At 33.4% G+C, this 26963-nt stretch overlaps 3 protein-coding genes across 7 annotated transcripts; 2 read left to right on the plus strand and 1 right to left on the minus strand.

Moving 5' to 3' along the window:
• Positions 1 to 1081: 1081 nt before the first annotated feature.
• Positions 1082 to 12051, plus strand: LOC120136079 (phosphatidylinositol 3,4,5-trisphosphate 3-phosphatase and protein-tyrosine-phosphatase PTEN2A-like). 5 transcript variants are annotated; one of them, XM_039152193.1, is made up of 14 exons: positions 1082 to 1123; positions 1838 to 2316; positions 2522 to 2623; positions 2707 to 2763; positions 3589 to 3654; positions 3940 to 4116; positions 4215 to 4301; positions 4400 to 4464; positions 4532 to 4608; positions 4968 to 5014; positions 5093 to 5223; positions 5643 to 5712; positions 5816 to 6342; positions 12041 to 12051. In XM_039152193.1, exons 2-13 carry the CDS (start codon positions 1876 to 1878, stop codon positions 6326 to 6328), a joined length of 1833 nt encoding a protein of 610 aa, XP_039008124.1. In that variant the 5' UTR covers positions 1082 to 1123; positions 1838 to 1875; the 3' UTR covers positions 6329 to 6342; positions 12041 to 12051. The 5 variants fall into 5 exon arrangements, with proteins under 5 accessions (XP_039008124.1, XP_039008122.1, XP_039008125.1 ...); XM_039152192.1 differs by lacking the exon at positions 1082 to 1123 and having other exon boundaries at positions 1647 to 2020; positions 2102 to 2316; XM_039152190.1 differs by lacking the exon at positions 1082 to 1123 and having other exon boundaries at positions 1647 to 2316.
• Positions 12052 to 15035: 2984 nt separating this feature from the next.
• Positions 15036 to 16917, plus strand: LOC120135858 (transcription factor MYB44-like). Its single transcript, XM_039152036.1, has 2 exons — positions 15036 to 15094; positions 15755 to 16917. Exons 1-2 carry the CDS (start codon positions 15036 to 15038, stop codon positions 16815 to 16817), a joined length of 1122 nt encoding a protein of 373 aa, XP_039007967.1. The 3' UTR covers positions 16818 to 16917.
• Positions 16918 to 17245: 328 nt separating this feature from the next.
• LOC120136081 (protein MRG1-like) lies at positions 17246 to 21432 on the minus strand. Its single transcript, XM_039152196.1, has 11 exons — positions 21233 to 21432; positions 20905 to 20958; positions 20744 to 20757; positions 20067 to 20212; positions 19792 to 19827; positions 19211 to 19251; positions 18985 to 19086; positions 18813 to 18892; positions 18156 to 18325; positions 17889 to 17973; positions 17246 to 17577 (listed from the first exon to the last, which is right to left on the minus strand). Exons 1-11 carry the CDS (start codon positions 21368 to 21370, stop codon positions 17487 to 17489), a joined length of 957 nt encoding a protein of 318 aa, XP_039008127.1. The 5' UTR covers positions 21371 to 21432; the 3' UTR covers positions 17246 to 17486.
• Positions 21433 to 26963: the final 5531 nt, after the last annotated feature.

Raw genomic sequence — 26963 nt, forward strand, 5'->3', positions numbered from 1 at the left:
CCAAGTGCCTACGTTACAAACATTGTCATTTTAGGTTAGAGATGAGCATGAGTCAGGTTGGGTCGGATTTTTGGTCAACCCAACATGAAAAATATACACCCAAACTTGACCTGGCCCGAAATAATTTATTCAAAAATTGTTTTTATTCAATAACAATAGGGATTTAATTGAAAAAAAATAATATATAGAGGGACATTATTATAATTATCCCTAAATATAAAGGTAAATTTGTATGTTTTTTTCTTGGGTCAGGGTTTTTCACTCTAAACTTGAACTTGAATTTTTAAAAAAAAAATCTAACCCGATCGAGTCAGGTCTAGTCGAAACCCATCAGATTCGAGTCCTATGCCCATCCCTACTTTAGGTGCATGATTCGTAATAGACATTAAATTTCACTGTTAAGTGACACGTGTCATATTCAAGTAATTTTGAATTTTTTTTAAATATCTTAAAATTATTTTTTTAAAATCCAAAATTTTTGAAAATTTTTATAAAAAAACTTAAAAACTCTAAATTTAATCCTCATACCTAAGTCGGTCTTTACCATCATCGTTGTCGTCGACTGAACCTACCCTCGATCGCACTTTCATCCAATGAACAGTCACCAATGAACCGCAATCACGATTTAAATCTTACGAATGGAATGAAAAAATTACGACATTTACGCGACTCCATGAGACCCGTCGGCACGAGCAATGGCGAAAACGATGTCGATCGAAAAGGGAGGCGGCGACATCGATCGTGACTTGCAAAGTAGAAACTAGGGTTAGGGATTTTAGATTAATTTTAGAGATTTTTATGTATTTAGAGTTTTTGTAATTTTATAAAAATAAGATTTCTAAAATATAATAATAATTTTAAGGTTTCTTTAAAAAAAATTAAAATTATATAAAAATGACACGTGTCACTTAACTAATTTTTTAATAATTATTACGGTCGAGAGCAAAAAAATTAGACACCATTTAAAAAAATGAGTTTAGACAATTCTATATTAATCCTTGGTATTATTTTCAACCGGCTACATTAGTTTCGACGCAAGCAAATTAAATCAAATCGAACAAACAGTTGAAGATTTTGTTCATCTTCAACAATTGCAACGCGTATTCCAAGGATCCAAATTCTGGTAAAGTTTTCTTTTTCAAAATCGAAATGCCGCTAATCTTAATTGCATTTGTTAATGCGAAATTCATGAACATTTCTTTGATTTTGTTTATTTAAAGTTATTCAAGCTTTGTTTCCAGATCTAATATTTTACAAATTGCACATTGTCGAGTTAGGATGTTCTGGTGCTTAGTTTTATACATATAAAGAAAACAATTTGATTTGAATTTGAAATATTTCAAGAGCAATGCAAAAGTAGCGATTCAACAAATTTATACATATAACGAAAACAATTGCATTTTGGAACAGTTTACCTTTAAAGTAGTTGTCAATTATAACTGTTCCAATATACGGTATTTTGATGGTTTCATTGCTCGAAATTGTTTCAGAGGATTTCAAACTTCTTTGGCTCCATTAAATTTTGCTTCTGAAAGCAAATTGTCTATTAGGATAAAAAAATGTAAGACAATGTTTTGAGTGTGAAGAATATGCTTTGTTCAGTAAGCAAAACACATGTTTTTGCTTGGTTTAGTTTTTCGTTGATTCCTTCAATCGGCATTGCAACTCATTGATGATTTTATAATGAGTTTTTTACTCATAGTTTTAGAGTTATGTCCTTTGTTCAGATTACCGGTGTAACTTTGATTGCATTTGAGTAGTAGAATGGACTCCGAATCTACTGATTCCTCCTCTCAGCCTCAAACTAAAGCTTCTGGTGTTGAAACCTCTGCTGAAGATGACACTGATGTTAAACGGCCAGATGATACTAATGATATGAAAAGTCATTCAATGGCCAACAATGTGGAACCTCCTGTCAAAGCTTATGATATTGAACCTCCAAAGGCTGGTGACAATGCATCTACTGTTTCTGTGAAAACCATTTCCTCACCAGACCCCACAACATTTGATTTACCCTCCACTGGCATATCTTCTTGGACAAGACATTTTAAATTATCACAGCCTATAGCACCGCCTCAGGCATCTCAAGCTGAAAATGCAGGGACCTCAGCTTTTGCACGACTCACCAGTGGCCTTGGATTGCGGTTGCAATCGATGACTCTACCACCGGATAATCGTGCAGAACCAACCTCTACAGGAACGCAAGCTGTTCTTGAATCATTTAAAAAGGGTATAGTTGACTCATCTTTGAATGCAGTGAAGGCTGTGCAGGTCAAAACACGCCATATGGTTTCCCAAAACAAAAGAAGATACCAGGTATCCTAACTGTGTTGTTAATGGTACATTTCAATCAAAATGTCTGACATCAATCACTGGTATCTTGGTTTTAGATATTAATATGAAATGATTGTTTTATCTAACTATGATCAGAAATTCCTTATCGTTTAGATGTATGTATCTAATATGACACCAGATTATAATGAATTATGTGATGAAAAGATTTTTAATGCATGCTCTACAGGAGGGAGAGTTTGATTTGGATATGACTTATATCACTGAGAATATAATTGCTATGGGGTTTCCTGCTGGTGATCTAAGCTCGGGGCTTCTTGGATTCTTTGAGGTAGAAAAGGTTTATGTGGTTTGCACTTGAAATTTAGTGTGCAAGTTCAATTGTTGGTTTTATGGACTTCATATTTGATGCAGGGATTTTACCGAAATAAAATGGAGGAAGTGATCAAGTTTTTTGAAACTCATCACAAGGTAGGATGTTGCATGCATAACAATGGACTCTTTTATCTGTTTATTGGATAGATCTTGAACTAGGGGGAGATCAGAGGTGCTCCCTCAATTAAATAAGAAAATATTTTGAAGTGGAATTTTTAGAGTCTTAATAATGAATCTGCAAATTGTAAAATCTTGCCTAAACAACAATGCAAAAAAAGAAAAAAAAAGAGTAGGGGTTCAACATCAACTAATAATATGGGTGACTAGATGAGAAAAGGGGATACAATTTGAGATGCATATCATTGCAGTAAAAACAATATGGAACTATTTGGAAATATTTTCTATGTTTCAAGGAACATCATGATATAGTTAAACATTTACAGAATTCACATGGATACGAAGGAGATTTATAGTTGTTCAAGTTTTGTTTATAATATGGTGGAAGAATGTGCTGCTGTGTCATTAGTCATATAGTATTTCTTCCATTGTTCTTAACTGTGAAAGGTCAACGTTTATCTCATTAAATCATAATTGAAGAGTAAGTATAGTTGAGGCACAGTTGCAAGACTAAGTACATTAGCTACAAAATTTTAGGGTTAGTTAAAAGCAATTCAATAGTAATATCATTCTCTTTCCTTTCTTTATATTTCTTTTTCTGCATATTAAAAAGTTCGAAGTTTAGTTTTGCAACTTTTGTTACTAGTTGGTAATATCACATTCTAGACTTTTAGCTGCTCTATGTTTTTGGATTAATTATGCATGTATGATGTCTGTGAGTAGGTAAGCCTGCCTTAGATTTCTGAGGCTTTTCTGACGTACTCGTTTAGTCATTAATCTTATGTCAACAATTTCTTTATACAGGGGAGATACAAAGTGTACAATCTTTGTTCTGAGAGGTTGTACGATGCATCACTATTCCGGGGGAAGGTTTATTCTCATCTCTATTTGCCCGCTAAATCCGTATTGCATTATAGTGGTTTGTGCTTTGACTTGTGGGATATCAACTTTAGATATAAGTATATGCATCTTTTTAATGCTGTTTGGTTCTTTATATATGCCGCATGGTATATCATGTGCAATTTTGGGAACTACATGTATTGTTTGTTATTACCTAATGATGGAGCTTCTTGCGTGTACCTTCTACTACATTGGGATTTTTATAATGCTATTTTTTCCTGCTGCCCTTAGATCTAACATCAAACGTATTTACAGGTTGCAAGTTTCCCATTTAACGACCACAATTGCCCCCCACTTCATCTCATCAAATCCTTTTGTCAAAGTGCTTACTCATGGTTGAAAGAGGACATCGAAAATGTAGTGGCTGTTCATTGTAAAGCTGGTATGGGAAGGACAGGATTAATGATTTGCAGTCTTCTTTTATTCCTTAAGGTGGAATTTAATTAGCTCGTCACTGTATTAGTGAACTTGATTTTTTAGCTCCATGTTCAATTCATTTTGTGATTTTATTATCACTTTGCTTTCTTCAGTTCTTTCCCACAGCTGAAGAGGCGATTGATTATTTCAACCAAAAAAGATGCGTAGATGGGAAAGCTCTGGTTCTCCCAAGTCAGATTGTCAGTCATTACATTCTATGAAAAATTATGAATTTATGATAATTTATGCAGATAAATTCTTGACATCCATGGATAATCTTTTTTCCTGTTTTTCTTAGAGATATGTCAAATACTTTGGACGGATCCTAACACACTTCCATGGAGAAAACCGGCCTGGACGTAGGTATGTCATTTGTTTAAAACTGTGTTCCGTTTACCATTAATAATATACTGAAGTTATTGTTTTATAGGTGCATGATTAGGGGCTTCCGGCTTCACAAGTGTCCTTACTGGATTAGGCCCTCCATTACCATCTCTGATCACAGTGGTATGCTTTGATTTTTCATGTAGTCCGTTACGGTCTTCATCTTAATGTATCATACTATAGGAATTAGCCTTATCTCAATTATATACCTTGCAAGTACCATACTATAGGAACGTCAAGCAATTTTAATCGATATTCCACCCGTTTCAGTTTTTCTCAAGAACCTTAGATTCACTTTTGCTCATTTCATATCGCACCTATCCCGAAGCAGCGGGCCGATACATCTTGGCCCAATGGCAATGCCAGCATGTTCAGTATCCATGGAAGTTAAATAAAAGATGATCATTGTTTTCCATATCTTGCAGTTTCCTTTGAAGTGCATTATTTGCAAATTGGTAACAGCTGAAATTTTCTCATCTCAGGAACTCTCTTCTCTACAAGCAACCATCCGAAAACAAAGAATTTAATGGTGAAAAAAATCTTTTAATGTGTTAGATTTTGTTGTCGTGATATCTGTTATACTCTGCTAATGCACTTGCAATTGCAGCCAGAGGATTTCTGGATTAAGGCACCTAAGAAAGGGATAGTAATCTTTGCTCTTCCCAGGGAGCCTGGTCTTTCAGAAGTAGCGGGTGACTTCAAAATCCATTTTCATGACCGACAAGGCGATTTTTACTGGTCTGCAACATTTCTCTTTCCGCTACTCCTTAATTAAAATGAAAGTAACTCACTTTCATCGTAGAAGTTTTTAGATCTTGTTTCCAATGAATTAACTTTTTCCCTGATTTATAACCCTTGAACCATGTTACTTGGACTTACATGAGTGTGCGATATGAGTATGTTACTTGTACTCGAACGTGATTGCCGGATATAGGTATCATACTCTTGTACTCATGTCTGGTATTGCATCGAACATGAGAGTTGGACGTAAGTAACTAAAGAAAACTGAATAGTCGGAGTATAATATAGTAATGCAATTGATTGATTGCCTCTATGAATATCCATTCTTCATGAACATTTAATGTGACATAAATCTGTTTAAGACGTAGTTTATCAGTTTCACACGGCTGATACCTTCTTTGTACCTTCTTTTTTAGTTGGTTAAATACAACAATGGTAGAGAACAGAACAATACTCAATGCCTCGGATCTTGATGGTTTCGATAAGGTAAAATTCTTCTAAAGAAGCTAATGCATCAAGTGTGCGAAAGGGGTTTCTTCTTCGTTTCAGACATCATGTTTTGTAGTGGTTTGTTACCTTTGATCTGTAGAGAAATGTGCCATATCATGGATTCAAGATTGAATTAGTAATGGTAGACTACGACGACGCACCAAAGGCAAATTCTAAATCCGATTCTGCTAACAGAGGTACCGAGGGTAACTCAGGTTATGTCGAGGATGGAGCCGTCAAAGCCAATTCGAAACAGAGCAAAGCTTCGAGTACTGAAGAAAGCGATGACATATTCTCGGACAGTGACGAAGAGGAATCAGGGGCTTCAACAAGCAAGCCAACTCAACCGGCTGCTGCAGTCGGACCTGTAACCTCCAGCAATCTATCGACGCCCTCATCCGAGCAAATAGGAACATCGATGCTATCAGTCAAAAATCAAGAGCTTTTATCTAATAGTAGTTCCAAAGACATTGCGATTAATGGAAGTGGCAAACCATCAACGGGACTTGAGCTCCCCAGTGTGGAGTTGATGGGCGCAAGTGATATCAAAGCCATGGCTGCTGATGCTTCTGTCTTCAGTTTTGGCGACGAAGAAGATTATGAAAGCGAGTGAGCTGGTGAAACATTGTCTAAAGATCGAGATGAGAAATTCCCACTGATTCTTTTATTGTAACTTAAACAATGTCAAATTTTGCAAGTTTTGTCCATAGACGTGACAAGTTCAAAAAAACTTACGAAATTCTCCTCATCTGCAGGTTTGATATGAATTTATTCCAGTGAATTATTTAGATATATTTTGATTTATCTGTTTGTGTTTGGAAATGTTGAAAATAATTGAATTTTGATTCGATTCAATTTTAAAAGTTAGGAATATTTTTCTAAAATTAAGATTTAGGTGAGTTTTGTGAATGATAGAAGAGTTGGGTAAAAGCCGGATTCAGGGTAAAAGTTGAATGGAAGACTTAAATTTTTAATTCGAAGTTGAAACGATTGAAAATCAATTCATCTTATCTTGTGTTCATCCCTCTTTGTGATGTTGGATTATAATTTTATTTTTTAAAAAATTATATTCCCTTTAGCAGAAAGATTAAATAGATGAAAATTGGCCTAGAGAAAAGTGAATTACAAGTACACCCCCATTTACATTGTGCGGAATTTGTTGGTGAAGTTTGTTATTTGGTTTAAAAAGACAAATCCCAATCTGGCTTTTTACCTTTTGCTCAACTTTGATGGCAAATTGATTGATAATGGCCAATAGAAGTTTGTTTTTTTGAGTGTATTAGGGTCTCTCGTTCCACCTATCTTATTATATTAAAGTCCAACCAAATCATTGAAGAGGAAAATTTGAAAAATAACTGATAACCAAATTAAATAATTGAAGTGCAACAGTTATTTGTCGTTATCAAACCACAGAAAAAAATTCTGTAAACAAAGTGCCCAAATAACTACAAATATAATAAAATCCCAATGGCCACTAGCAAACCACATCATAACATACGGATATAAACCGATTAGGCCAAGTAAGCTCATACACATAAAAAAGACAATGACCCTTAACCGAACCACAGGCAAGAGGACGGGGACATGGGGGGCTCCACCACTTAGACCAAACCCTATACTATTGGAAGGCTATGGAACTATGGTTTAGCCATTGATGCACATGAAAACAATGAAAGTTCAAAAAAAAAAACATGAGTTTGTGTGTTTTAGCATTGAAGGGCAAATCATTGATGGTTTTCAACTGTGTTCATATAGAACACAGCATAAGCTGGTGGCTAGTTAAAAACCCACTAACTTCTGCTACTTTCTCCCACCCACCACCAATTTTGTCCAAATTCAATGATGTTCTTGTGGTTTTATTAGTTTGGTTTTTCTTTCAGGACTCTTTATTATCAACAAAATTTATATATTATTTAAAATAAATTAAGGGTTTTATATGACATTATAATACACCATTATACTCAAATTCGAAATATATTTAATATCAAATTAAAATTAAGTTAAACAAATCTAGTTACGATATAGTTTTAAATAGTTTAAATTAATTATAAGGTAATATATATTTTTAAAAAATTAATCATTGACAATAAATATATGTATCTCACAGACACATTTACTCAAACAAAAATAATAATATTTCATTTTACTCGTGATATAATTTAAATTCAAATACAACCGTAAAAATATATTAATTTAATTAAAAAAATACCTCATACGTGAGATTTCAAAGTTCCGCGAACAAAACGCGTCGGCTATTAGGTATAAATGCTAGAGGGTGAAATATAATCCAATAAAAATGCAGAAAAGAAGGCAACTGATTAATTAATAAATAAGATAAAGACTTTCGCTGGAAACTATATCCATTTTAAGCTTTGAATGGTTTTTGACCATATTTTCTTTCCTCAGCTATAATATTATGGACTGCCTCAAACGCTCAGCTTTAACTAAAAGCCAACAAAATTTTTGATTTGATGTATATATAAAGACTGTTAGAGCTATCAACTACTAATAGAATAAAAACTTGTTTTTTAAAATAATATTTAAAATTCAAATTCTAACTTGATAAATAAAATAAATTAAACTAAATTAAATTTATGTGATTATAAAAATGTTAAAAATAATTTATAAATAGTACGAGGGAAAAAAGTGATGCGGGAATCATGGGATCATTCCCCACTTAACGAATCCCGAGACATATAACACTGAAAAACAAATGGGAGCTGTCTTTTTCGATTAACTCTTAAAAAAAATAAAAAAAATATATAGGTAAAGTACAAAAATATCTCTCGACTATGTATTGCTATTTTGTTGAGTTTTTTTTTACCGTTAAAGAGTATAAAATAACATTTTAATTATAATATATTATTTTATTAAATCATTCGATTATTAGAAGTTATAAAATGATCTTCTAATTATTTATATGTTCTAAATTCGTTATTTTTATTAAAAAAAATAGTTGTTGTTTGAGTTATACGTAAATATGTTGATTTAGATATAATAAAATTTGATTTCATAATTGTTTGAACAATATTTTATGATCTTATATTCGTTTACATTATTTCGTTGTAGTAGTGATTGAAATATTATATTGTCAATCCAATGCTTGAAAGCATCGATGATGCCAATAAATACCATTAAAATATTATTTTAGCGTATCTTGATTAGTAAGTTATATTCATATTAGATGATTATCAAATTTTTAACGAGAAATGATGAGTTTATAATATATAAATAGTAAGATAATTATTTTATAACTTTAAATAATCGATGAACTTGACAAAACAACGTCATAAATAAATCATTTAGAAATAGAAAAGTAAATGCCTTATAGCTGGCAATAGTGTGGTTTCCCTCTATGCTTATGCTTATCTCATTGACGGGTTAAAAGGAGACAGATTTACCGAAAATAATAATTTTTATTATTTATATTTATATGTTAACATATTTATAAAACCATTATAATTAATAAAGTTAAATTTGAAATAAAATATGATATATTCTTTATTTTTTTTAATTTGTATTGATAAATGTCCCCGAGTTATTTATAGTTATATTTTACTAATTATTTTTTCTACAATTATGCTGTGATTTCAAAACAAACAGGGGAGACATTGGAAGGTCTTAGCCTGAGGTTGAAGTATGATAACAAAATTTCATTTTAGTCATTAAAAACAAACAGCAACAACTGTCGTTTTTGTTCTGTAGCAGTGGGGAGTTTATTGGACGCGGATTCCCATATTTGCACCCTTCTTCTTCCACGTGTCCGGACATGTCTCTTTTAAGTTTCGAGGTCTTGTACTCTTGTTATCGGATCCGATTTTACTTTATTCTTTTTTTGTTACAATTTACTTATTTTTTTCATATGATTTGTATATATAATTTACTGATTTAGTATCATATGTATTTAGGTAACTGAAGAATTTGATATTAGAAACGTCATAAAATAATTAAATTATAATTCTTTACTATTTCTTGAAGTTTAACAATTATAGGCAATGACAAAATATATATGTTTCGGTTCGAGTTAGTATGAAAAAAAAATCAATAGCGGATGGACACTCATAATATAAATGTAGGAAAGTGTAATATTTATAAACTTTTATAATTCCAAAGACATTTTCAAAAATTGATAACGACATTCTTTTTAATATATGGGAGCAAAAATTCTTTAATTACTAATTTGATAGAAGGTATTTAATTTATATACTAAATGTATATGTAAGTGTGATGAATATAATTTTGTTTTCAATATTTAAAGTTTTAACATTTTAATAAATAATATTAATTAAGTTTAACTTGATTGATATTATTATGTTATAACGTATAAAATATGAATTTAAATGTTTTTAAATATATATTATTTTTTCGTGAGAAATTTTAATTAATAACTTTTATAAATTATTTTATTAATATGAGGTAAGTTTAATACAATATTTGTTTAAAGATAATTTTTAACCATTCATACTTCTGATATTCCTGGTGCTTGAACCTGAAATCTAAAAAAATAATAGTTCATTTATCACCGAGGTTGTTTGGTTCGTATATAATATTTATAAACTTATTTATTATCCTCAAGTAAACAGCTTAACGGCTAAAAATTACCAGCTACCGTTTAAATCCATTTTGTATCCAATTCTCCAAGTTATACTAATTCTATTAATATTTATCGTAATTTTTTTATTAGTATATAGCAAACCTAAACAAGATTTTATGTTAAAAGGATAAACTTATAAGATTTATAAGATGAATTTATTTATACATCATAAAATATTTTTATTAAAAATTATATATAATAAAACTAAAATATATGATAATTTTAAATTTTTAAGACCGACTTCTCTCACTTGCCCCCTTAAACCATCTATAATTTATAATGAATATAAGATAATATATGTCTAAAGAATCTCAATAATTTAATATTTAACGCTCGTGCATCTTTTTTATACTAATGCACCTAATGTTCTAATTCGAAACCTAAAAAAAAATTAATCACTAAAATTACTTAATTCAATAAAACATCAATTATTTTAAAATCTCGTCATTACTTTTTCCCCCCTTAAAAGTATAGACCGACCAAAACAAATATTTTAAAATTTCGCTATAGATGAAAATGCACGTGATACAATTACGTAAATGTAGTCATCGACCGTACAGAAAATCTTTTAATGCCCATACGGCCCATTCACACTCCTACAAAATTCCTATAATGCCCAAACGCCCTGCTTTATTGATGGAAGCAACTCGCACGTGTTTCCTTGGGTTTGAACCGGGTACCCGGGTTTTCCGATACCAGATGTGTCAGGTACCCGGATATTTGGATAATTGATTTATCGGCTCGTGTCTCGACTCGGATGTTGTGGGTATATGATAATTGAGTATCCGGGATACCCTTTTTTCCAAATTATTAACTAAAAAACACACACAAATTTAAATATTCGAAACTTCAAATTTCATAGTCTAACATCCAAACATAATTAAAAAATATCATGTTAGTATCATTGTCCATTTTTAAATACGAGTGACCAAAATATTCAAATGTAATCGAGGTATAATTTAGATAATAATCGTGACCAAATAGGTAGTTTGCCCTAAATAATAATAGAGTGACCAAAATATAAATTAGATAATATATAAGTGACCAAATAAGTAGTCTACCGTAAAAAACCCTAATAGGGTATTTGGATAACCGAATACCCGAAAAAAATTCAATTTTGCGACCGGGCCCGACCCGAGAAATGTCGGATCGGGTGGCCGGGTATTTTTAAAAACATTTTACTAAATTTTTTTAAGTTCGGATCGATGGGTCGAGTATTTTTGCATACTCCTATGTTGAACTTTGAAGCGAAGCTGATGCACGTGATATAATTATCAAGAATAAAATGAGATGTATTAATTATCCAAAAATATTTTAGCTAATTGAGAATAAATTACCGACCGAGCATATTAAATCCAGAAACAAAGGAGAAGAGATTATTAACCAAAAAAAATTCAGACAAAACATCGATTATTAAGTAAAAAAAAATCTACCACCAAACAGGTGACATAAAATGGATACGGATACCCTTAATCACAATTTTAATTAATTATCCCATTAATTTAATCAGCCCCTTAATCCCTTCTTTAATTCCATAATTAAGTTTTAAAAAAGTCGGTTATTTCTTCTTATTTTTTTAAGTTTCAAAAGGAAGGTCGCTGGGAAGGGGATTGTCTCAGGAAAGGCATGTTAATATACGGTTAATATACGGTATTACCGGATACATTAAAAGATATTTAATAAATTTGGTTTAGCGCTATCTATTATGTTGACAGACTAATAATGATTTAGGTAGAAAACATGAAAAACTATTAAAAAAATTGATAACCGGTAAATTTTGGTTATCGGTAAGTATCTATCATTTTTATAAAAGTGTCAATACTTTCAACATATTAGGTAAATTTTATCGGTTTTGTCATAATGAAACTGGTTTTGTCACATTTTTACATGTTATATTGTAAAGTATATATCCTTTTTATAAAAGTGTCCATATTTTTTTCACTGTGGAAAACATTAATTTAAGTTTATATTTTGAGTGAGATTTAAGATATCAATTTAGTAATTATATGTATCTAATGATTTATTTTTTATGTTACGGTATATATTATCATTAAATTAAAAACAATAAACATATATATTACATATTTATTATTATCTTTGGTTAATATTGTTAAATTTAAATTCTAAATATTATTTTATAAAATATCAAAACAATCAAATAATTTTTTGTGCAAATGAAATTATTAAATTAATATTGTAGGTGGAAAACATGAAACACTATTAAAAAAAATTGAAACATAAATTGCATAACTTTAAAAAAAGTATCGATCCTTTTTATAAAAAGTATATACACTTTCAATATAATAGGTAAAAATATGATGTAATAGGTAGCACTTATATAATGTAATAGGTAGTGTTTATATAATGTAATAGGTAGTGCTTATATTGTAAAGTATCTATCCATTTTATAAAAGTATCCATACTTTTTTCACTGTAGAAAACATTAATTTAAGGTTATCTTTTAAGTGAGTTTTAAGATATTAATTCAATAATTATAGGTGTCTAATGATTTATTTTTTACGTTACGGTATATATTATTATTAAATTAAAAACAAAAAACATATATATTACATATTTATTATTATATTTGGTTAATATTGTTAAATTTAAATTCTAAATATTATTTTATAAAATATCAAAATAATTAAATAATTTTTTGTGCAAATGAAATTATTAAATTAATATTGTAGGTAGAAAACATGAAACACTATTAAAAAAAATTGAAACATAAATTACATAACTTTAAAAAAAGTATCGATCATTTTTATAAAAAGTATGAACACTTTCAATATAATATGTAAAAATATGATGTAATAGGTAGCGCTTATATAATGTAATAGGTAGCGTTTATATAATGTAATAGGTAGTGCTTATATTGTAAAGTATCTATCATTTTTTATAAAAATGTCCATAATTTTTTCACTGTGGAAAATATTAATTTAAGGTTATATTTTGAGTGAGTTTTAAGATATTAATTTAGTAATTATAGTCGTCTAATGATTTATTTTTTACGTTACGATATATTATTATTAAATTAAAAACAATAAACATATATATTACATATATATTATTATATTTGGTTAATATTGTTAAATTTAAATTCTAAATATTATTTTATAAAATATCAAAACAATCAAATAATTTATTGTGCAAATGAAATTATTAAATTAATATTGTAGGTGGAAAACATGAAACACTATTAAAAAAAATTGAAACATAAATTACATAACTTTAAAAAAAGTATCGATCCTTTTTATAAAAAAAATATGAACACTTTCAATTTAATAGATAAAAATATGATGTAATAGGTAGCACTTATATAATGTAATAGGTAGCGTTTATATATTGTAATAGGTAGTGCTTATATTGTAAAGTATCTATCCTTTTTATAAAAGTGTCCATACTTTTTTCACTGTAGAAAACATTAATTTAAGGTTATCTTTTGAGTGAGTTTTAAGATATTAATTTAGTAATTATAGGTGTCTAATGATTTATTTTTTACGTTACGGTATATATTATTATTAAATTAAAAACAATAAACATATATATTACATATTTATTATTATCTTTGGTTAATATTGTTAAATTTAAAATTTAAATAATATTTTATAAAATATCAAAACAATCAAATAATTTTTTGTGTAAATGAAATTATTAAATTAATATTGTAGGTGGAAAACATGAAACACTATTAAAAAAAATTGAAACATAAATTACATAACTTTAAAAAAAGTATATATCCTTTTTATAAAAAAGATCGATACTTTACAATATATTAGGTAAAAATATGATGTAATAGGTAGCGCTTATATAATGTAATAGGTAGCGCTTATATATTGTAATAGGTAGCGCTTATATTGTAAAATATCTATCTTTTTTATAGAAGTGCCCATACTTTTTTCACTGTGGAAAACATTAATTTAAGGTTATCTTTTGAGTGATTTTTAAGATATTAATTTAGTAATTATATGTATCTAATGATTTATTTTTTATGTTACGGTATATATTATCATTAAATTAAAAACAATAAACATATATATTACATATTTATTATCATCTTTGGTTAATATTGTTAAATTTAAATTCTAAATATTATTTTATAAAATATCAAAACAATCAAATAATTTTTTGTGCAAATAAAATTATTAAATTAATATTGTAGGTGAAAAACATAAAACACTATTAAAAAATTGAAACATAAATTACATAACTTTAAAAAAATATCGATCTTTTTTATAAAAAAATATAGACACTTTCAACATATTATAATGTAATAGGTAAATTTACAATATTATCGGTATAAATATACCGATTTACTTATAAAATAAGTCAATATAAATTCTACCTATTACATTATATAAGCGATACCTAATATGTTATTGTACTTTATAATATTTTTATTTAAATAATATAACATAACCGGCCTAAATTTTAACCGATCATTTATTTAACCACTCACGTCATATATTAACCATTTTTTTAACGCCGCACCGCATAACTACCCCGCAGGAAGACGTTGAAACGTGGTTAGGTAAACAAATTACGGGGTTTCCTTCCTTCACTGCTTCCGTACAAGTAAACGCAAGTGAAAAGAGAACGGATAGAAAGCGACGGGTGATCGGCACGTGGCAGTTAAATAAGACAGAGGCCGTTAAAGGTAGTGGCAGGTTTACAGGCTGGAACTTAAACTAAAAAAAGAAAATAAAATAAAAGAACAAAGGCGGTAATGATTCGCCCTCCGATTCGGCGACCAATCTTGTCGTTTTGTGACAGTTCAGCATTTCCGTGCGCCAATTTTTATTTTTATTTTCAGCTGAATAGAAAAAAGAAAAGTAAAAGAAAAAATTCATCACGAAAATGCTCTCCAGGCTGGCGTTCTCAGTCAAAGTCAGACTCAAACCTTAGTCAACCGATTTCATCTCTATCTCTTATTGTACGCAGAGTTCGGTTCTGTCTGTATATATATATTTCAGAACAGTGAATAAGAAGCAAGCGATCCACAATCCACTCTAGAGCGCGTGTAACACTTGCAATTATTTCGAGGAAGCTTCTTTGGTAATCTCCCTTTTTTTGGTGTAAAATTATTCTATCAAATAATATATTATGTAAAAGTTATATATTTTAATTTAATAAGAGATTAAAATATTAATGAATGATTCAATTAAAATTTTAGTACATAGATCCAATGATAGAGAGTCACAGAAAAGCTCTAAAGGATTAAAAAGAAGTATTAAGAGAGAGTGACGTTAAAATCAGTGCAGTTTAGATGTGACACGTGTCTGTTCGCCAGCTGTTTCCCAAACCCCCTTTGCCCAACCGCTTAACTTTTACAGTAGGTGCCCATAACGCTTCTTCTCACTTTACTCCTCACCGTTCCAACCGGTTCCTGCCCTCTTCTCTCTTATATAACCCCCGTCACTGATTCGTTTTCTTTTTGAACTTCAGACCGAAACTAGGGAAAAAAAATAGAAAGGAAAGAGAAAACCCCACTGAAAGGAGCCCGATAATATATATCCGGCGAACCAATTTTCCTTTGAATGCTTTTAAATTTGATATCAAGGCTGTAACAACAAGCACTTCAAACAGAAAAGAAATGGATCGTATCAAAGGTCCATGGAGCCCCGAAGAGGATGACTTGCTTCAAAAGCTGGTCCAAAAGCATGGAGCCAGAAACTGGTCGTTGATCAGCAAATCAATTCCGGGTCGATCCGGGAAATCCTGCCGGCTCCGGTGGTGTAATCAGCTGTCACCCCAAGTTGAGCACCGGGTGTTCACCCCCGAGGAAGACGAGACAATCGTCAGAGCTCATGCCCGATTCGGCAACAAGTGGGCCACCATAGCCAGACTCCTCAACGGTCGTACGGACAACGCCATTAAGAACCACTGGAACTCGACGCTCAAACGTAAGTGCTTGTCGGTCGGGGAAGAGAGTTTTTTTAATGCTTTGAATGGAGGGTATGATGGTAATTTGGGAGAAGATGAGGGGGAGCGACAACCGTTGAAGAGATCGGTGAGTGCCGGGCTTTACATGAGCCCCGGGAGCCAATCGGGATCCGATTTGAGCGATTCGAGCGTACCCGTTTTGTCATCTTCACACGTGTACAAGCCCATCCCGAGGACCGGTGGAGTCAACGTTATGCCATCTCCTGGAGCCGAAGCGGCTTCGTCTTCTAACGATCCACAGACTTCACTGAGTCTGTCTTTACCCGGGGCTGAGTCATGTGAGGTGTCGGTGTCAACGCTCCCAGTCACCGAGTCAGCTCAGACGAGGAACGAAGCAAAAAATGAAGGCAAGGTAGGAGGGATTATGGGGTTCAGCGCGGAGTTTATGGCGGTGTTGCAAGAAATGATTAGAGTGGAGGTGAGGAACTACATGGTTCAGATGCAGCAACAGCAGCAGCAGCATAACGGCGGCGTTTCTGGAGGAGAGGGAACGGTGATGTGTTTGGATATGGGGTTTAGGAATGGCATGCCAATGAGTCGAGTTGGGGTTACTAGGATCGACTGAACTTAAGATGTAAAAGATAAAAAAAAAGGGCTTTTGTTTTTCTTTCTTAATAATTTTGTTCAATGTACAGATAATGCGAAAAATATGGGTTTAAAGGAAATTTAGACTCAAAAGAGAGGAAGACTCGTTTAAAATTTAAAATTTCACATGCCAAAAACCCCTTGGAATTTTCTGTATTTCAAGCTTTCTTAATTTGATGATCCATTACTTATCTTAATATGCAAAGACGGAAAGAATTTCTTAATTTGGTAAACAAAGGAGGTTATATGGTTCATGGTTTTTTGCTTTCCTATCAGGAACCGAAAAGTGACAACTAGACTAAAGATAATCAAGACATGTACGCATCAAGAATCGAATTTCTTCATATACCTACAACAACAATCATTAACAAACAGTTCGAGTTAAAAATGGAATAAAAGGCTTCGGCAACTTCTCTCAATGATTTTACGAAATATATCGGGTTAAATGTAGCCTAGCACCTGGAATGGGGATAGTGTAAAACGAAAGAATGGCAAATTCCATTTGTTACAACAATTGTATGCTTTCCTTATCAAAGGACAGCAGCATACCACCCGATCATCGAATACTGCAACTGGTTTCAACCGTTTTTTGAATTAAAAACTATTAATGACGAAAATGGTTGTGGTAGCAAAGTTGGAATAGCTGTTTCTACTCATCATTCCCTTTTCCCTTACCTTCTGAAACTCTAGATCCTTCATATGCAGATAGAAACAAGGTGCTCTGGTTCTTTTGCAGAAAGCTGCATTCTGTAAGAATTATTTTTTAAATTGACTTAAAGGAAATTTTGAACTAAAAACAGTGGAAATACAAAGTGTATGCGTTTGGAAACATGCATATGTTAACCAAACTGATTTGGATAGACGAATAAGAAGTTACAAGAGAATGTAAATTAGAAAATAGCAATTGCAGTTATGTATTCTACTTAGATGTCATTGTGACGATAATGATTGCAAACTTTTATCTCCATTGAATTTAAATCACAATTAAAGATTGAGCGCTCTGCAGATGGTAGTTTAAAAGATAAAAAAAGATGAGGGGGAAAGTAGATACTTGAGAAAATCCATTAACTTCTGTTGCAACCGGGTTAAGGTTTCTTCTCCGATGTTCACATATGCCAATAGCTCAGGGAATTTAACTGCAAAGACCAAATGCATTTAGTCTAGGGTTCTAGAGATCAATATAATGCTTTACACATACTTAACAACAAAGCTAAACGAAATGCATGAAATGGCACATTAGGTGAAACAAAATCTTCAAAACTAAAGGTGAAAGTAAATTAATGCATTTCAAAGTTCTAAGTCACACAGATAGCCATACCAAAGAGACGTAGTAAATGTTCAGCACCATATATAGTCGATGGAGAGACATCATCATGGACAAATTTATGGTATTGTTGACGCTCATTTTTGTAGAGAAGCATCACAGGCAAAGCTTTGTCAAAGTAACAGCGAATTCCCTTCAAGATTTCTCCAACTGAATCAGTCATACTGTAATCATGAAGAAAACAGACCATCACTGATTCTAATGTAAGCTTAGCCTATTTCGGAAAAACATCTTAGAAAACAGGATTTGGATTTAAGAGGTAGACAATTCTCGCAGAGAATTGCTTAGTAATAAGTACCATCAAGCTAATATAATAAGCAAGTCTGAAAATTATTGTCCTAAAATTCTCCTTTAAACTCATATACAGAGGAGTTTCTCTATCAAATAATTTGTTACGACCAATTTTCCTTATTCATTCAAAATGCACCTTATAAAATATTACTCCAAAATTTATTTCATATACAGATTTTTTAGAAGGAAATGTATAAACATTGGAACATATTATTAATATCACAGGATATCATCATAAATTTAGATGGAAAGTAGAAAGCAATAATGGAGAATTTGCCAAACTTGGGAATTACATATTCAAAAGTTTTAGCATAACTTTATCATGGTTGTTTCAAGCAGGCGTGAAAACATTTAACTTACATGCCATCCTTCTTTGATCTGTATTCAAGGTACTTTGTCAAGATATCATCAACATTTGGTGATCTGGGAAGTTTAACCAGCTGTAGAAAAGACATTATTTACACCAAATCAGTTTATTAGTGTACCAGCCAAATGATATGCCCTAACAATGTTACTTCAGAAGTTATTGCACCTTATCCTGTTGAGTAACAAAATCCCAATCATCAACCAGATGCTTCTTTAGGGTTGATGGAACTTGGATCTTGACAAGCTTTTCCACGGACGAGTTGTCTTTCTAACAATTATTAAAATAAATGTTGAAAAGCAAAAAAAGAGGGTAAGAAGCAATGGATGTAGACTGGAAATGGGGGGGGGAGATCTCAAGAGTTGTATTCAACTAATTATTATACAAACCAGACCTCAACACCTGAGTCAATCTTTCTCTTCCTCCCTTTTGGTGCTGCAGTAAATATAAAACATTAACCACTAATAGAAAAGGTTTATGACTTGCAAGCAGTAACAATAGTACTTAAGACGGACAGTAGGCCAAACAATTGAACTAAGTGAACGCTGAATCGATGGTTCACTCAAGTTACATATAATCAATATAGACAGAGAGACCAATAATGCAACTGAAATAGCATGTGAAGATTTTTTCCTCCCACCTTTTGCCAGAACTCTGGACAATTTACAGTCAATGCTAATATGTTAACAAGGAAATAAAAAAACAAAAAACAAAACAAATGCAACTAAAAAGTCATGTCCATTCGATCTGAATAAGATAAGAATACAACTCTTTAACTTCAGACACCATAGAACTAGTAAGTCATGAGAATGTCAAAATCAAGAAAAGTGCTTTATAGGACACCCCCCCCAAACAAGGAAAGGATAGGAAAACACTAATGGTAAAGAATATTTACGCCATAGATGAAATCATGAAAGAAAAAAATCTATAAAGACAGGAAAATACAAAAAGAAAATAAATGTAAAATAAACTGACCTGTGTTCTTCTGGTCCTCTTTATCTGCTTTTACATCTAGAAAAATAAAAGCAAAAGCAAATTTGATGCATCTATTATCGAATAATGGCAAACAGTAAAGAATAAAACAGGTTCTACATGAAGATAATGACAGCATCCATAGACTTATGGCTCCATTTTATAAAGGATCCCCTAACGGGCAACCATACTTATGAACATACACGTGCACAATGAAAAACAAAGCAAATTAGCATGTCTAAATAAACAAGCCAATAAGTTGAAAGAGTTCATCTAACCAGCAGAGCTTTTTGGCTTGGACTGACTTGAACGCCCAGACTTTGAACTTCTATCAACACCCAGTTTTCTGTCAAGGGCTTGCTGCTTCATGACATTCTCTTCAGTATGTTTCATCAGCAGATCAGCACCTACCCATTCGTCCCAACTGTGCAAGGTGTCAAAACCATAGTAACGATTTCCATTTCTCTTTTACAAAAAGTGGATATATAAATCAATGAAAGCAAACATATACGAGTACTATATAAAGTTGTGGATTACCTTTCAGGATTCTGTAATTGCATAAATGAATTATTATCCAAAAGAAGTGTAAGAACAAAAAATGCAAAGTTAAATAAAACAAAAGGAAAAATGAGAAGAAAAAGTGGTTAAACATAATATATTTGCTCAAATGCACGAAACAATCCCATATTTAATTTGATGAATGCCTACTGTGATCTGCAAGCAGAATGCCACTGAAATTTTAAATAGGAATCATTATACAAAGGGATATTATAGACTTCCAGAGTTTGAAGGAATAAATTTTTAGAGAAACTTAACACAAAATTCTACAAGGACACATCTCGAGTTAAAAACTTAAGATGCAAATCAATAAAAAGAAAATTTCAAATAATAAATTAATAGATGAGGAAAAGTAACTTAGATTCCAAGGATAGCATATTATCAATGACATACTCACTTTTTATTCCAACCCTGCAAAACAGCAAAAGAAATATTTCTTATTACCATAAAAGAGTAATATTCAGCTTATCCTACATGATCACAATGCAACTGGATTAACCATCATGTTGAATTTCAAATATAATATGTAAAATCGAAAATTAAGGCAGGTAGACTTACAAGGTAATGGACAAAGTATCTCCATTCTTTCTTCCGAAGCTCCGCTTTTTGAACCTAACATGTAAAATCGAAATTACAACTGCAGCCTGCATAAGCCCTAAACCCCAAATGTTCTAAATTAATGGACTACAATGACCTAAGAAACCACTCATTCACTTCAGTTTCGGATTACTTAAAATCAGCTACCGAGATGGGATAAATATCATATTTTAAAAAAGGAAACCAAAACGAATCGATAAAAAATGAAAATTTGTAGTGAAACGACGGAGTTAAAACAGTTACATGCAGCGGCAAATAGAAATAAGGAAAAATGAATAGATACTAATGCCTTGGCTTCGTAGATACGAGGACCGTGATAGGAAAGGACACGTTCGCCCTCGGAAAATATATTGGAGTTGGAGGGAGGAGTGTCTCCGCTCGACGTATCATCGAGGGTTGCCGTCTCCTCCTTGGACGAGCTACCCATTTCCTTCTTTATTTTATGTTTTTTTTCCTCTGATTTTTCTTGCTGGCAGAAAGAGAGGGAAAAGAGGCTGGTAAGCTGATCTGTTTAGTAAATCACATGTGATCGGTATATTTATCGATCTAACACTGATCAGATTATATTTTTTGATCTAACATTCATAGCAGTAAAGTGTGTCCTTGAACCGTGCTATACGCTGATTTGAAGTCACGTAGGTATAGCGCGCCCCCTGATCCGCGTTATACTTAGGTATATGACACGTGATATATAGCGTGATACAAGGGGCGCGCTATACCCCTAAATACCCAACCCTACACGTCTCTATCCTCCCTATAAATACATCCATCCTCAATCACTTTTATCGCACTAACTTCTCTCAAATTCTCTAAATTTCTCTCAAATACTCTATTTTTTAAGGTATATTTTATAATATTTTTACTATTATGTATTTACTTTTTTTAATATTTTACTAATATAATTCTTTTGCAGATATATAATGGAAGACAGTCTACTTCGCTCGGATGGAAATCATATATCTCTACACTTTGCTGATACGGTAACATTTTAACGTTTTAATTTAATTTAAATTATTAGTAATATTTAGTTGATTTATTTAATGCATGATTATTAGATTAAGAATTAAATATCTCGACACTTTGCTAATACGGTAACATTTTAACGTTTTAATTTAATTTAATTTATTAGTAATAATTAGTTGATTTCTTTAATGCATGATTATTAGATTAAGAATTAATTTTTGTAATTATTTATTTTTAGGAAAATGACCGTGTATTATATCCTTTTATTAGGAATCTTAAGTTAGTGATACCCAGCCGTGTCTTGTCGTATTTAGTAGAGACTGAATTCGGTTACATAGGTAGATATCAAGGTCACTGTAAGATAGAGCCAGACATAATTTCTGCCTTAGTAGAGCGGTGGAGGCCGGAGACCCACACATTCCATCTTCCGTGTAGAGAGTGCACGATCACGCTTGAGGATGTTTCAATGCACCTGGGGCTTTCGGTGGATGGAGATGTGATATCGGGGATAGCTTCCGGTTCTTGGACAACTTTGTGTCGGGATAGTCTAGGACGTGTCCCGGAAAATTTTATCGGAGGTAGGATACCGTTAAATTGGTTAGATGTCAATTTTCGGGAGTTGAGCGCAGACGCCTCTGAGGATGAGGTTAAGATGTATGCACGGGCATGCATACTGTAGCTGATAGGAGGGTTGTAGATGCCGGACAAATCGCACAACCTAGTTCACTGCATGTGGTTGCGACATATTAGCGACTTTCGTCTCGCCGGATCATTCAGTTGGGGCTCGGCAGTTTTGGCTTTGTTGTACATGGAGATGTGTGGAGCCACTGACTACAGACGTAATGCTATCGGCGGATGTCTCCTGCTGCTGCAGTCTTGGGCATGGTATCGATTGCCCTTTTTATGTCCTGTTGTGAAGAACCCATTCGTATTTCCACTACTTCTGAGGTAATTATAAAACTGATTTTGTATATTAATAATTTTATACAACATATAACAAATTTTTTTTCCTTGAATAGGTGGTCTACTGATAGGAAAAATCATCAGGAGCTACTTGATGATTTAGAAAAAATTAGGGTGCTAATCGATCAGAAGGCTGGCACACAAGTATGAATTTTAATGTTTAAAAATCGATTTTAGATTATAGTTATATAATTATATTATTATTTTGATAAAAATTATATATTATTTGTTTTAGTTTGAATGGGTGCCATATTCTACTGATGATGTGAGGGCGGTGGTCCCACCTGAGTTGAGGGGTCCATCAGATGTTTGGATGGTGATGGTCCCTCTGATCTGTTATGCGACCGTCGAGTGACACACCACTGATCGCGTGCTCCGGCAGTTTGGTTGTTTTCAACCAATTCCAGAAGTACCTCGCAATATGGACGAGTTGCATAGCTTAGATAGACGCGGCAAAACAGATACAAATTGGCTGGTGAGGCATCATTGGTGGGTTGTGTTGTGGGAGGATCGACATCGGTGCCTTCATCGTAGAGAGCCCATTTTTTATGACCTCTTGATGTATGCTGAGGATTATTATGAGTGGTTCAACAGTAACGAGAAACCATTTCTACTTCTCGAGGATGCACGAGGGCAGACCTTTCCACGAAGTCGACAGAGACGTTCACCGACACAGCACCATCGTCCCTCGACTCATGGACGGAGAGCAGGTGCTTCCGGTTCATCCTCAGCTGCACCAGCAGGACCTTCCCAGCAGCCACCGCATCCATATATGATGCCACATCCATATATGATGCCGCAGCCATATATGATGCCGCAACCATATATGATGTTGCCATCGCCTTTCCATTACCAGATGCCGCCACCTTCATATGGTTTTATGACCCCGCCACCGCCACCGTCACAGATGACCCCTCTTGGAGGCTATTATGGGTCTATGTTTGCAGATTCAACTTGGGGTTCATATGCTGGATATTTGGCGAGTTCAGCCTCATCACCCATGACCGTAGTACAAACACCTCTTGTACAGTTTCACACTCAGCAATGTCTGGGTTTTCCCAGTTTTCGCAGTCCGGTGGGATAATCAGTCATACACCTCCAGGGTCCTTATTATATGGAGGTGCTTCATCGCCATCATCTCCTCATCAACCTAATGTACCTGCTCATGACGACAACGACGATGACGATGGTGACGACGACGACGACGATGACAGCGAGGAGTCAGAACCAGTGATACGAAGAAATCCTCCTCGAGACCGACAGCCACCGCCCTGCGGAACACATTCGCGACGCATGCATCGATAGATTTTTTTTATTATATTTGTATTTACTTTATTTTGTTTAATTGTAATTTTTTATTATTTCTCAGTTAATACTTACTTTATTTTGTTAAATTTGTTGTACTTTTTTTAATATATTTCAGTTAATTCTGTTTATTACCATTTAATATAAGTTATTGTAATTTGGTTATCATTTACCATTTAATTCTTATTGTAAGTTTGTTGTATTTAAATACCGAATTGTTATTAGTTTGATAAAATTTAATGATTGTGTTCATTTTTTTAATCTTCATTAGCAATTATCGAATGACGTTAACTTGAAATAAATGCAAATTAAAATACAATAATTATTATTTGATAAACAAATACATCATTTCCTCATCAATTGTTACTTGATGACAACAGAAGTGGACATGTTTTTCTAGTGTGTCCTGGGTTTCTACAATGGCCACATCTTCTGTCTTGTCTAGATCTTTCTCGAATATCCATATCGCACTGAATTCGATTGGATTTTGGATGACCACGCTCCCTCAATAAACTCGGATTTGGTACAATCGGAAGTCAATCTTGAACCTCATCAGGGTCTTTATCATTACCTATGGGGGGAAACTCAAATTCGTATACCTTAAAAACTTCATATAGTAGGTATACGGGATCCACAAAATGGTTATAGTCTTGACGTGTATGCGAGCAATCTGCTATCACATGAGAGCATGGATATTTCAGAGCTTGAAAAAACCCGCAGTCGCACGTTGTGTCCCTTAGATTTACTCTTAACGACACAGCTTCAATCCCTTGAAGAGGTCGTGGTAACTCTGTGACACGAAACATTTCATGCCTTCTAAAGAAGCTTGTTACAGACATTCCATTTGATGCAACAATTTTTTTCTGTAGATCTGCAACTAATCTAGGGTGATAGACATGACCGCCTTGCATCCAGGTTTGAGCTTGTCCCCCGAGCTTCGCAAAAAACTCCCCCAAACAAAAATATGTAGTTTTCACTAAAGCCGCTACAGGTAAATGACGTGCACCCTTTAAGGTTGAATTGATTGCCTCAGCCAAGTTAGTCGTCATGTGTCCATATCGATATCCACCATCATATGTGTTCGTCCACATTTCTTTATCGATGAGGCTGATGTAATCGTATCCTTCCTCGTTCTTCGCCCGCAAATCTTAAAGCATTGATTCAAACGTTCGAGGAAGTAGTTCGTAACCTGATCAAAAAATGTATAACTTACTAACTTGCTTTCATTTACCCATGCGCACAATTAATTGACGCTCATCATTCTTCTTGTACCTTCCATGATAGTTCGCAGCAATGTGTCGGAGACAATACCTATGTTAGACAAAGGGTGGTTGCCACATTGGACCCAAAGACTCCATTGCTGCTTTGATCCCAGCTCCGCGATCTGAAATAACATAGATTTTTCCCCTCGTGATAACATGTGCACGCAAATTTCGGAGGAAAAAACCCCCAAGAATTTGTATCTTCTCTTTCGACAAGAGCAAAAGCAACTGGAAGAATGTTGCGATTGCCATTTTGGACAACTGCCAATAATAAAACTTGCTTGTATTTTCCATACAAGAAAGTCCTATCGATCTGGACCACAAGCTTGCAGTATTTGGCAGCATTAACGCACTGTGGGTAACTCCAAAAAACCTGGTAGAATTGGCATCGATCGCGAAGAACTCGATCATTATGGTATGCATAGGAGGTTTCGAAGTCCACAATTATCCCAAGATTCAACGTCTGCACCAGCCTAAACCAACTTGGAAGTTCGTTGTAAGATGCATCTCATTCGCCATGAAGTTTGACAATGGCATTTTGTTTTGCCAACCAAGCTTTTTTATAGGAGACGGTGTACCCATACTGCGATTGTATAGCTGAAATCAACACTGCAACAACTATATGAGAGCTTGCTTTTACCATGGGCATGATGGCTTGGCATACCACTTCAGAGTCCAAGTTGGGATGATCTTGGTTGACACCTCCAACACAACATGTGTGAGGACCGTTGTATAATGTTAGTTCCCATATGTTGTTTTTCCTCTTCATTTTCGATACGCGAACCATCCAATTGCATCCGTTTTCACGTCGGGCACAGTAGCATACATATTTTTTTGTCGTCGATCGGTTGACTCTGGACTGAACAGAATTACAGATATTGTAATTTTTTATAGCCATCATCGCTTCTTCTTTGCTTGAAAACTCCATGCCTAAAGATAACTCACCATTATTTATTGATGAGTAATATCCATAGTCACCAAGATGAGGCATATCCGTAAATTTTGGCCCGTACATTGCACCATAATCAGCTTCATACATGTGTGCAGGAGGGTCAGTTTGTGCCACATTTCCTGGAACTTCATCATCATCGGAGTTGAATTGCGGTGATTCTGGGTGAATGAATAGTCTAGTCTCAGCACCATCCGCACCAGGCTCACGAAGCGGTTCTTCTGGTGGAGATGATGGTTCCTCCATGCTCTCTACATTTAGGTCGAAGAACCTACTACTTGCACGCCTTCCCCTTGAACTGGAAGACATATCGACATTGAGATCGAAAAAGCTCGCAGTCGAATGCCTCCCCCTGGAGCTTGAAGCCATTGTTTCAAATGGAAACTGCACAGATGGTTGCGCTGATGGCATCTCCATATGGTCAAAGAAATTTGCAGATGAATGTCTTCCCCTTGAACTGGACGCGGTGTTGCCATACGGATTGTTCATGGACCCACCTCGGTACATATCGTAAGGAGTTGCGGATGAATGTCTCCTCATTATGGCATTAAAATCATTACACATTACTGTAGTCGGAC

Source organism: Hibiscus syriacus, unplaced genomic scaffold (genome assembly GCF_006381635.1).
Source record: "Hibiscus syriacus cultivar Baekdansim isolate YM2019G1 unplaced genomic scaffold, ASM638163v2 tig00110621_pilon, whole genome shotgun sequence".
NCBI lineage: Eukaryota > Viridiplantae > Streptophyta > Magnoliopsida > Malvales > Malvaceae > Hibiscus > Hibiscus syriacus.

Excerpts from the sequence above, each read along its gene's own strand:
- LOC120136079 (XM_039152190.1), top strand. The coding sequence starts at position 1,765 with ATGGACTCCGAATCTACTGATTCCTCCTCTCAGCCTCAAACTAAAGCT. Across the intron at positions 2,624-2,706 it reads GGCTTCTTGGATTCTTTGAG|GGATTTTACCGAAATAAAAT; the intron begins GTAGAAAAGGTT and ends TATTTGATGCAG. Across the intron at positions 3,655-3,939 it reads CATCACTATTCCGGGGGAAG|GTTGCAAGTTTCCCATTTAA; the intron begins GTTTATTCTCAT and ends ACGTATTTACAG.
- LOC120135858 (XM_039152036.1), top strand. The coding sequence starts at position 15,036 with ATGATTCGCCCTCCGATTCGGCGACCAATCTTGTCGTTTTGTGACAGT. Across the intron at positions 15,095-15,754 it reads TGTGACAGTTCAGCATTTCC|ACCGAAACTAGGGAAAAAAA; the intron begins GTGCGCCAATTT and ends TTTGAACTTCAG.
- LOC120136081 (XM_039152196.1), bottom strand. The coding sequence starts at position 21,370 with ATGGGTAGCTCGTCCAAGGAGGAGACGGCAACCCTCGATGATACGTCG. Across the intron at positions 19,828-20,066 it reads CAAGCCAAAAAGCTCTGCTG|ATGTAAAAGCAGATAAAGAG; the intron begins GTTAGATGAACT and ends TTATTTTTCTAG. Across the intron at positions 18,326-18,812 it reads AGATCAAAGAAGGATGGCAT|TATGACTGATTCAGTTGGAG; the intron begins GTAAGTTAAATG and ends TCATGATTACAG.